We start from the raw sequence: 10,966 nt of genomic DNA, 5'->3' as shown, positions 1-10,966 counted from the left end.
CACCTTACTTCCTACTGGGGGTTCTGAGGGAAATGAAAGCCTTGGTCTGATGTGAGCTAACTTCACCAGAGGAAGAAGTCCCAGACCCTGCAATCGGGAGTCAGAAAGGACCCCTGTTTGACTTCTGCATAATTCTTCCACCACCAGTACTGAGGGGAGTCCCCCAGAAACCCACGCGAGATTTTATGCTGGGAAGCCCAGATGGGCGTGGCCGGAAGTGCTCACCCTGACTTCCGCTACATGCGCAGTGGAGTCCGAGTTCGTTTGAGACGTGGAGAGGTGTGGTCTCACACCAGCAAAGGAGGAGTGCCAGGAGTGGACAGTTGTCAAGGTAAGTAACTTGCTAGGCCTGGAGGGATACACTCCTTTCAGAACCGAGGTTCCCCAAAGAGCCTGGTCCAATTCTGGCACACCCCACCCCCAGTGTCCTGATCTTGTGGCCGAAGTACGACTGTTAGGCCTAAGGGCCCTCACTTCTGCCTTGCGCGTTTGTGGTTTGGGAGGTCTTTGGCTGAAGGGGCAGCCTCAAGTCAGCAGAGGGTGGTTTCAGAAGACCAGTTAGGAGTCAAGTTTAGTACTCTGAGTTTGAACTGAGTTTCCAAGCTGCCACAGAAGAGAGCAGGTGCATGGAGTCCTGCTCACCCCTGTTTTGTGGGTTCCTAGAAACAGTACCGTTAAGGGAATAAGCAGAGGCAGCTTTTCTTGGAGCCCAGGTAGAATATCCTTATTGAGGCTAGACATACCATCTTTTCTTCCATATTCTAGGGTGACATCTTCAACCCAGCTGCTTGCACCTAACTCCTGCCTGCCATCTCTGACCAGTGTCACCATGCCTAGAGGTCAGAAGAGTAAGCTCCGTGCCCGTGAGAAACGCCGCCAGGCCCGCTGTGAGACCCAGGCTCTGAAGGAGGCTCAAGCTACTGCGGCAGCAGCAGGAGAGTCCCCCTCTGCTCTCTCTGGGGGTAGACCTGCTGCTGCAGCTCCTAGGCGTCCTCAGGGAGCCGCATCTTTCACTGGGGCCGATGCAGCTCTTTCAGGCACCGATTCAGATGAAGGTGCCAGAAGCCAAGATGAGGGAAGCCCCAGATCATCGAAGGGCTCCGAGGTCTCACACAGAGACCCACTAAACAAGAAGGTAGTTTTGCTGGTCCAGTTCCTGCTGCAGAAGTATCAAAAGAGAGAGCCAATTTCAAAGGCAGATATGCTGAAGTTTGCCATCAAAAAGTACAGGAATCAGTTCAATGAGATCCTCAAGAGAGCCTCCGAGCACATGGAGCTGGCCTTCGGGCTTGATCTGAAGGAAGTGGATCCCATCCGCCACTGCTACACCCTGGTCAACAAGCTAGACCTCACCGATGGCTCCATGCACGAGGACGAGAACATGCCCAAGACCGGCCTCCTGATGATTGTGCTGGGTGTGATCTTCATGAAAGGCAACTGTGCCCCTGAGGAGGAGGTCTGGGAAGTGCTGAATATGATGGGCGTCTACGCTGAAAGGAAGCACTTCATCTACGGGGAGCCCAAGAAGGTCATCACCCAAGATCTGGTGCAGCTGCAGTACCTGCAGTACCGCCAGGTGGCCGACACTGATCCTCCACGCTTCGAGTTCCTGTGGGGCCAGCGAGCTTATGCCGAGACCAGCAAGATGAGAGTCCTGGAGTTTCTGGCCAAGATCCATGATACGGTCCCCAGCGCCTTCCCGTCGTGGTATGAAGAGGCTTTGAGAGATGAGGAAGAGCGAGCCCGAGCCCGAGCCGCTGCCAGGGCTCGCACCGCTGCCATGGCCAGCGCACGTGCCAGGGCCTTGGCCAGCAGCTTCGCCCACCCTAAGTGATGTCCGCGGCCGGTTGACCAGGTGGGTCAGCATGCGAATGGCGAAGGGTCAGGGCGGGGCTGGAGAAGCGGGTGTCATCTTTGTGTTCCTCTTGTATATCAGTAACGTGGTATTTCACCCCTTTTCTTTTTTTTAGGTTTTATATCCAATGTTGAAGTTTGAAGCAGATTCTTTTCTCTGTGGAACGAAAAAGCAGTCTACGTTTTAAGTAACCGACGGCCAGGGTGGATCTAGAAGAAACACAGTGAATATTGTCTTGGTGTTCTTGTTCTATCTCATAAACTTAGAGTTGTTTTCTTCTATTTTCTCTTTTCTTTCTCTTTTTTCTTCCTTCCTTCCTTTTGCTTTCTTTTTCTTTTTGTTATATTTCAAATGTTGTTTCTTTAACAGAACGTTTACATAATTTTCATATTTAAGTTTAGTCATAATTTTAGTTATTTAGTTATTATATTTTAGGTTATTTAGGTTATTTCTCTATAATAGCTTTAGGATTAGGAGTTTTGTTAGTTAGTAAACCAAATTGGGAAACCTTTCATATTTACCAAAACAGAACAAGAAGACATGGCATTGTAACAGGCTTTCCCTTGGAAATGTGAAAAAAATTGAGCGGTAAAATTACCAGGATCAGAAAATGGAGGGGAAAGAAGCAAAAGAGGTTCCATTCTCGGTTTCCCCTATACGTTTTAGTTTGTTGCTCTGTAAGGATAGAAGATACATACATGGATTTGTTTGGCTTATTTAAAGAATGGAGGAGAAATAAAATGTTTAAACAGTAGAATTCATGCTTGCTGGCTCGTTTATTTTCCAGATACTAACTGAGCGTCTGCTCTGTACAAGTCAGTGTTAGATATGGGGAAGCCACAGGATGCCTGGGTGGCTCAGTGGGTTAAAGCCTCTGCCTTCAGCTCAGGTCATGATCTCAGGGTCCTGGGATCGAGCCCCACATCGGGTTCTCTGCTCAGCGGGGAGCCTGCTTTCTCCTCTCTCTCTCTGCCTGCCTCTCTGCCCACTTGTGATCTCTGTCTGTCCAATAAATAAATAAAATCTTAAAAAAAAAAAGAAAAGAAAGAAAGAAATGGGGAAGCCAGGATAAAAAATACTCCTGGCCTTAGACTGTGCATTTCAGGAACAGTAATCATATGAAGAAGATGGGGAAGGACCCTCTTAGACCCAAAGCACTGGTAAGAAGGAGTTAAAGAGGTAAGGAGGCAGGGGGAGGGTTGGAAGAAGTGGGACGGTGGGGGGGGGCGGTCTGGCTGAGTCATAAGGTATAAATTCCCTGAAGAAAGGCAGTTTGGGGTTCTTAGGAAACTGTGCCCCTCTGGGTGAGATAGACTTAAATGAAGCTGCATGGCGGGCCACACGGGACTATGGGACTGGTGAGCAGAGGCCAGACAGACAGATGGTTTCTTGGTGTTGAAGGACGTGAAATGCAAACCTGCTCTTTAGCGTTACTTTGGTACCATCAGTAAACCGGAGGAAAACCTCCACAGGCAGAAATGGAAGGCATCCTGTGTTCTTGTTCACGGCGGCTGGACAAGGAGTGCAATCTCATCGTAGGCACAGCATCATCGGGGAGTATCTAATAAGGGTGCTACTCCTTGAAGGTGGGATGCCGCGAAGATACTGTGTTGGCTCTCCGCGCTGAAGTGGGTGAGGAACCAGGTCCCAATGCATTGAAAGCCCGGTGGTGGGTATTAAGGAGGGCACGGATTGCATGGAGCACCGGGTGTGGTCTGTAAACAATGAATCTTGGAACACTGAAAAAATAAAACTATTTTTTTAAAAAGGGCATTTTAAGTAGATTATCATGAGTGCAATTTTGCAGAGTGTAAGGGAGGATTAAATTTTCGGTGGTGGTGATATGGGTGAAAATAAGGGTGTTTTGGATGGAAAGGGCACCTGGGAGCAAAGATCTTGGTCTTTGACACATTCTGGGACATCTGAGATACCTCTGGCTTGGGGGGTGGGGGGGAACTCTTCTACTCCCAAGTTAAGTTAACTTACTCTGAAGTGGGTCAAATCTTCTTTAGTTTTACTTGCTGAGAAGCATTATGGGCTAATTTGGTGTTATTTGTCCTAAAAGTTGCATATTCTGTGATATCTCCTCGATTAAAAACATCTCAAAAATTTTAAAAAATAAAATAAATTTCCCCAGAGAGGAGGATGGTGTATCATCAGCAGGTAAAAAGAAAGAAAGGAAAAAATCAATTATATGATAGCTACCATTCATTGAAGACCTACTATTTTTCAATTACTCTGCCAAGTGCCTCATTCCTGTTACATTTATTTCAACAGTCCCACAGGATGGGGCTTATCAGACATATTTTGCAGCTGAAAAACGGAGTTTTCTGAAGTTCACATGGCTGGTAAGTCACAGTGCTAGGACTTGATCCCTGGTTATATTTGACTGGGCCCCCCACTTTTCCATTCCTCCAGCTTGAGGCAATCTTCTGGCTCTTACCTTTCTATCCTTCTCACTACTCCAAAACCCAGACGCTGGGCACCTGAGTGTCTCAGTGGGTTAAGCCGCTGCCTTCGGCTCGGGTCGTGATCCCAGGGTCCTGGGATGGAGTCCCGCATCAGGCTCTCTGCTCAGCAGGGAGCCTGCTTCCTCCTCTCTCTCTGCCTGCCTCTCTGCCTGCTTGTGATCTCTCTCTGTCAAAGAAATAAATAAAATCTTTAAAAAAAAAACACCCAGATGCTTTAGCCACATGCTAAAAGCAGTCCTAAGAAGGAAGGTGAATGGGAGAATAAAGCACGATTTGGCGGTTATGTGTGAGGCTCCTGTTACAGCCCTTGTCTCCTGAGCGTTCCCCATTGTGCCCTCCGGTCCAAATTGGAACCTCATTTGCTAACCAGCTCTCCACAGTCTGCTGGAATCTGCACCCAGCTTCCGGCAATCCAGACAGTCCTGAATCACCTGCCCTCCCCTAAGAGCCTTTCAGCTCCCAGTAGGGGGACCTTGGAGGTCCCAACCCTCAGTGGAACCATAGCCAGTGGAGTTTAGATACTGGATTACCACAGCCCCTCCCCCCCAATCCCTACAGCAATAAGAAAGTATATCCCAAATAAACAGGTGTTTAGACTCTTACAGAATAGATGGTTCTCGGCATGTAACTGAGGTTAGATGGGGGTCTTGTAAACAGCACAGATATTTTCAGTAGGGTTTTGCAGGAGTGTGGAGTCAGAGACTGGCACTGAACATACACTAAGGACTGAGCTCACATAGTTGGTCGTCAGCAATCAAAGCCTCCCTTGTAATTGGTTAACTGTGGAAATCACTGGGCCCCAAACATCTACTGACACTGAGAACCTGGAGCTTTCCTAAGCAGGGCATAAATGGTTTCTTGACAAGACATACTATCTTGGAACAGCAAACACTAATATAATTTGCCATTCTTCTGCTGCCTCTTATCTCAGTACTCGCCCCAGAGGAAAATGCTCGTTTGTCTTTGTGCCTAATGGCATCTGTCCAAGTGTCCTGCGCGTTCAGTCATTCTAAGGATTGCCCAGTCTCCCAAGTTTTGATCATGCTTCCATAAAGAGACCCTTCTCATCCTATAGAGAGTCTAGAACTCATTTAAAAGGTGAGTACAGAAAGGTGCCATTGAGTGCAAAAGGTGAGCCCTCCTGAGATTTTACCAGGATCCTTTTAAAAATTAAATGTGGGGGCACCTGGGTGGCTCAGTCGGTTAAGCATCTCCCTTCAGCTCAGGTCATGATCCCAGGGTCCCGGGATCGAGTCCTGTAATGGGCTGCTGGCTCAGCAGGAAGCCTGCTTCTCTCTCTCCCACTCCCCGTAATTGTGTTCTCTCACTTGCTGTGCCTCTGTCAAATAAATAAATAAATACATAAAACCTTAAAAAAAAAAATGTGATCCAGTCTTTGAAAGCACCTGCCACATAGCAGGATTGGAAAAAACCAAAAGAACTGCAAGGCAAACTGGCCTACTTAGAAACTCCAAGAAGAGGGTTGTTTTCATAACAAATTCTAAGAGTTGCTCTTTATTGAGCACCTACTATGTTAGAATTAATGGGAGAGGCTGCAAGGGCTTATCACATCATGTCTTGGGCTTCCTGGGCTGATGGGGAGCCTATATTGCCTCCCTGCTTGAGAAGGGTGGTACAACCACTGTCTTGACACTGAAACAAGAACAGACACAGTGTTCGTCACCTCCAGGCCGAGGTATTTGGGAGCTAGTACGACTCTGTTTGATTCAGCAGCAAACGGAGACCCTTGTTGAGAAGCTGAGCCATTTCATGGGAGCTGCCTGGACCCCTGGGTCATCTGACAGAGGGGACCCTCGGCAACCCACATCAGACCATGCGTATGACAAACAAACTTTTGTTGTTTTAAGCCTTGGCAGGTTTGCTGTCAGGATCAGCCATCGGTCACTTTATCTGATTAATGCACAGCTACTATCCTCGTGGTGAGATGTATTTAAATATTTTAATAACAAAGGTAATAGTACATATGTTCTTATAAAGACTTCTAACAATGCACATAAATGACAGTCTCCCCTCTCCTCAAAATTCAGCCTCCTCCTCAGAGGTAATCACAATGAACAATCTGATGTGTGTCATTTTAAAGCTGACCTGAGGCTTTTTCTTATGTAGATGTGCTATAAAAATATACTGAATTTTTAAGATTTGTCATTAACAGTGTATATATTGTTCTGCCTCTTGTCCTTGATGTAATAAAATGAACACAAGGTATTTCCATGACAGGACATACAGACCCACCACACTCTTAACTGATCCCTAGAATTCTTTTTTCTTTTAAAATAGGTTTATTGAGGTTCACAAAAATCAGTTCATACTTAATATGTGTGGTCGGATGAGTTTGGACATATGTATACATCTGTGGAATCATCATCACAATCAAGGTAAGATGTATCCATCACCTCCAAAAGGTTCCTTGTGTCCCTTTGGTTATTTTTCTAAAAAACACGTTCATGAACTCTTAAGACTATTTAAGTGTGTAGTATGGTACTGTTAACTGTAAGCTGATCTCCAGAATTAATTCATCCTGCATACCTGAAACTTTCTATCAGTAGAACAACTCCCCATTGCCTCCTCCTCCCAGCCCCTGGTACCCACAGTTCTATTTTCTGATGCTGCAGGTACGATGATGTTAAGTACATCATATAAGTAGAACCACAGGGCATTCATCCTTCTGTGAGCGGCTTGTTTTACTGAGCATGACGTCCTTCAGGCTTGCCTGTGCTGCTGCAAATGGCAGGATTTCCTCTTTTAAGGCATTTTAGGTGTTGACCCAAAATGAACAAATCTTTTTTTTCTTTTTAATTTTAAAGGAAAAGGGTTTTATTCGAGCCCAAGTTAGGACAACTGCCCTGGATATACAATCTTCAAAAAGAAGAGAGCGCTTCAGGGAAAGAACATTTGGTGTAGGGTCAGATAATTTTTTTTAATTTTTAACAAAAAAAGTTACAAATCATCGCAATAAAGGGCATTACAGGAAGTTACAGACTTTATCCTATGTTTTTAGTATGTGGAGGCTGTAGGACCGCCATCTTATGGGAACCGGGGAGCCTTTTTTTTTTCTTTGTTTGGAATGTTCCTTTCTTGGTTGTTTTCGTGAAGCAGATGTACAGTGTGCCCGGGGCAGAAATAGAGCTCCTGTTTGAAGGTCTGGCTGAGTCATTTTGACCTTGGTAAATGTTAAAGCTGCTGTGGGAGCCTAGCAGCAGGGCCCGCAAACATAACAAGTTTGAAAATCTCCTTTATCAATGGTGTGTATGAATGTGTATATATTTATTAAAACATATGGGGCGCCTGGGTGACTCAGTCGGTGAGGCGGCCAGCTATTGGTTATGACTCAGGTCATGATCCTTGGGGTCATGGGATTGAGCTTCGCGTGGGGCTCGGGGAATCCATGCTCAGCGGGGAGTCTGCTTGAGATTCTCTCTCTCCCTTTGCTCCTTCCCCGACTTCTGAATGTGCTGTCTCTAAAATCAATAAATCAATCTTAAAGACATATATATGTGTGTGTATACGTGCACACACACACACACACACACACCACATTTTCTTTATCCATTTCTCTTCAGTGGATATTTAGTTTCTTTCCAGAACTTGGCTATTGTGAATAGTAATTACAAAGAGGGTAAAAATGCAGGTATCTCTTTGAGATCCTAAATTCCATTGAGTATTTATACCCAGGAATGAGATTGCTAGATCATATGGTATTTCTATTTTTAATTTTTTGAGGAACTTCCATACTGTTTTCTATAGTGGCTGCACCATTTTACATTCCTATGAACAGTGTGCAAGCCTTCAATGTCTCCACATTCTTGCCCACACTTTTTTTTTTATATTAACCATCCTAACTGATATGAGGTGATATTTCATTGTGGTTCTGATTTGCATTTCCCTCATAATTAATGATGTTGAGCATCTTTTCATAGACCTCTTAGCCTATTGAAGGAGACCTCGTCAGGAAGAAGACAGGAGCAATCAGGGCAGTGCGAGTCTTGATTACAAGGAGACGTTAATCATGTATTATTGGCAACTCCAATCATCTAGTCCAAAGCTCTCCCCCACAAAAAAAGAATAGGTAAAGATCATCTTACTTATGTTTGCGCAATAATTAATTTAACCATTCTCTTCCTAATAGACATATAAAGTGTTTCCCATTTGTTGCTATGATTAACAGGACTGAAATCAACATCTTTGAACATGAAATCTTGGGCAAAGGTGCATGCTTTCTCATAGGAAAGACATAGCAAAGTACAAGCCTGATGTAAGTGGGTGAGTGTGAAGATTGGGAAGTTTTAACAAGTATTGTTGAACTTCTGCTCCAAAAGTGCTCTACCACTTCATAGTCTGACCAGTGAATGTGTGTGACTGCTGTACATCCTCCTAGGCATTTTATTCATCACACTTTGAAATTTTGGTCAAACTTTGGGGTGAAAGATGGTCTCAGTATTGTTTTACTTTTTATTTCCTTTTTTTCTAAAAAGGTTGACTATAAAATTCAGTGACTCCCTTAGAGTGGCACTTCTGCATTAATGTCTTGAGTGCCTGGATTTTTCTCAGCATACTTTTTATATTTGGAAAAAGACATTCCTCCTTTACTTATAAAAGCAAGGACTTCACAGAAGGATCAGTTGCTGAGCCGTGGAGCGAGGCAGGACACCCTTAGCTAATGAGGGTTGGAGGTCAAAGCAATTGCGAGGGCCCATAAGGGAGAGAGAGACCATGTGTAAAACCTCATCTAGAGAGCCCAGGGCAGGCTGGTGGTCAGCATTCTGGATCGAGAGTTGAGCACAAAGTGGGCAAAGAACCATAAGGACAAGAGCGAGGAATGTGTAGTGGATCCAAGAATTTCTGTTAGTAGGCTTGGCAAACCTCTGAATTGCCACCACCAGCTGAAGTTGTGAGGTGGTCTCAGTGGGCAGGTCTGCGGGTGGAGAGGACACCCTGCCCTGCCTCTAAAGTCTCCATGCCCACAATCAGGCAGACCACAGATGGCTTTCCGGCATCACGTGGTGGTGCTGCCTTCTGGATCCTGGGAGGGCCACATCTCTTGGCTGCTGTGGTAGCTCACAGCGTCCTCGCCAGTGTTCCAGGCTGGGCAGGTTTGCTCAGTGATGACAGCTCAGATGGGCCACGAGTACCAGTGAGCAGTGCAAGGGGCCAACCACTGCAGGGAGGTGGAACTGAAGGGAGATATGCTTCGGCCTATTGCCTCAGTGACTCTACAGATAAAGGGTTGAGTGTGGACATGTCTGGAAGAGATGATCTAGATGGTATTTGCAATTCACACTGTCCTCCCTGGCTCCTGACCTCCTGGCACACCAGAGGCCGGATGACCAGTGGCTCTATCTGGTGGCCTCTATTGCTACCAGCTATTTCCTAGGGTAAGAGGTTGACTCAGAATGCAGACATTTGTCGGATGGATGGAACATCTGTGACGATGGGACTGTTTATTAAATCGACCGTGGGTGACAGGGATGCGTGGAGTCCAGAGCTGTATCTTTCTGGTTATAATAACCGAGACTGGATGTATTTGAAAAAAAAAATCTGTACTAGTCCTCTCCAGGTTATCACATGATCTGTAGCGCAATGTAAATCACTACTTACCGTGTAGTGTGGGGAGGATTTGTGTTTCTAAGAAAGTTGCATTTATTGCCTAAGTGACAGCTGAGTGAGAATAATGTACAGTGAACAGGACAGGAAATAAGGTTTATTTCCCTGTATTAGAAATTTAATAGAAGTTGTATATCCTCCCTTGAGCAGGTTTCCCCTTTTATTTGTGACTGCTGCTTTATCTCCTCCACCAGTCATAACACAGATTACTCCTTGCCTCTCCTTCCACATTTGCATAAGTAAGTCTCCTATCCCACACTCTTTGTAAAGTTCTGTATTTTATTTGAAATCACTACATCTATCAGAAGGACATTATTATCATTTGGCTCAATAAACTGCAGTTAGACCCTAGCAATTATGGCCTAGAAGGACAGAAAAGTGGATATTGGCAAACACTAATAATTGTACAAGTTACGGCCTCCCTATTTAAAGTCTTTCATTTTGAAATAATTTTATACTTACACATAAATTGTAAAAATAGTACAGAGAATTCCTGTGGCTCTTACAACCAGTTCAGCCAAACAAATCTGTTTACGTTGTGATAGTTCATTTAGCAGAACTCATAGACTGACATTGGTAGAGTAGTATTTAACTGCAATCAAATCTGGATTTCACCAGACTTCAAGTAGACAGGCAATCAGTGCTTTTTGTTATGTTTTGTTTTCTTTGGTATATAGCTGGAGACATTTTTATCCCATGTATAAATCTGTATGAATTCTACCAGAATTCAGACACACAAATTTCCCCAAGCCCCAGAAACTCCCTATGTTCCTTCTCTTTTGGGGTTTAGTATCTTTTTTCATGTCAAGTGCACTCTTTAATCCGCACCCTATTTCACCCATCCCCCCACTCAGCTCCCCTCTGGAACCATCCGTTTCTTCTCTATCGTTCAGAGTCTGTTCCTAGGTTCTTTTCCCCCCTTGCTCATTTGTTGTTTCTAATTCCACATGAGTGACATCATAAGGTATTTATCTTCCCCTGATTTATTTCATTTAGCATTATACTCTAGCTCCATCCA

At 44.9% G+C, this 10,966-nt stretch overlaps 1 protein-coding gene, 1 long non-coding RNA gene and 1 other non-coding gene across 3 annotated transcripts; 2 read left to right on the top strand and 1 right to left on the bottom strand.

The window, feature by feature from the left end:
* The first annotated feature begins 302 nt into the window (after positions 1-302).
* Positions 303-2,163, top strand: LOC122897283 (melanoma-associated antigen B18-like). Its single transcript, XM_044235473.1, has 3 exons — positions 303-331; positions 766-1,855; positions 1,971-2,163. The coding sequence occupies exon 2, from the start codon at positions 830-832 to the stop codon at positions 1,832-1,834; it is 1,005 nt and encodes a 334-aa protein (XP_044091408.1). The 5' UTR covers positions 303-331; positions 766-829; the 3' UTR covers positions 1,835-1,855; positions 1,971-2,163.
* Positions 2,164-6,646: 4,483 nt separating this feature from the next.
* LOC122897581 lies at positions 6,647-8,586 on the top strand. The gene is made up of 3 exons (XR_006382560.1): positions 6,647-6,722; positions 8,265-8,413; positions 8,513-8,586. It is a non-coding gene; the product is annotated as an uncharacterized LOC122897581 (long non-coding RNA).
* Positions 8,299-8,435, bottom strand: LOC122897850. Its single transcript, XR_006382680.1, has one exon. It is a non-coding gene; the product is annotated as a U8 small nucleolar RNA (small nucleolar RNA).
* Positions 8,587-10,966: the final 2,380 nt, after the last annotated feature.

This window comes from Neovison vison, chromosome X (assembly GCF_020171115.1).
Source record: "Neovison vison isolate M4711 chromosome X, ASM_NN_V1, whole genome shotgun sequence".
Lineage (NCBI taxonomy): Eukaryota > Metazoa > Chordata > Mammalia > Carnivora > Mustelidae > Neogale > Neogale vison.
Note: the sequence above shows the minus strand (reverse complement) of the source record. Positions and strands in the feature narration are given on the sequence as shown.

Excerpts from the sequence above, each read along its gene's own strand:
- LOC122897283 (XM_044235473.1), top strand. The coding sequence starts at position 830 with ATGCCTAGAGGTCAGAAGAGTAAGCTCCGTGCCCGTGAGAAACGCCGC.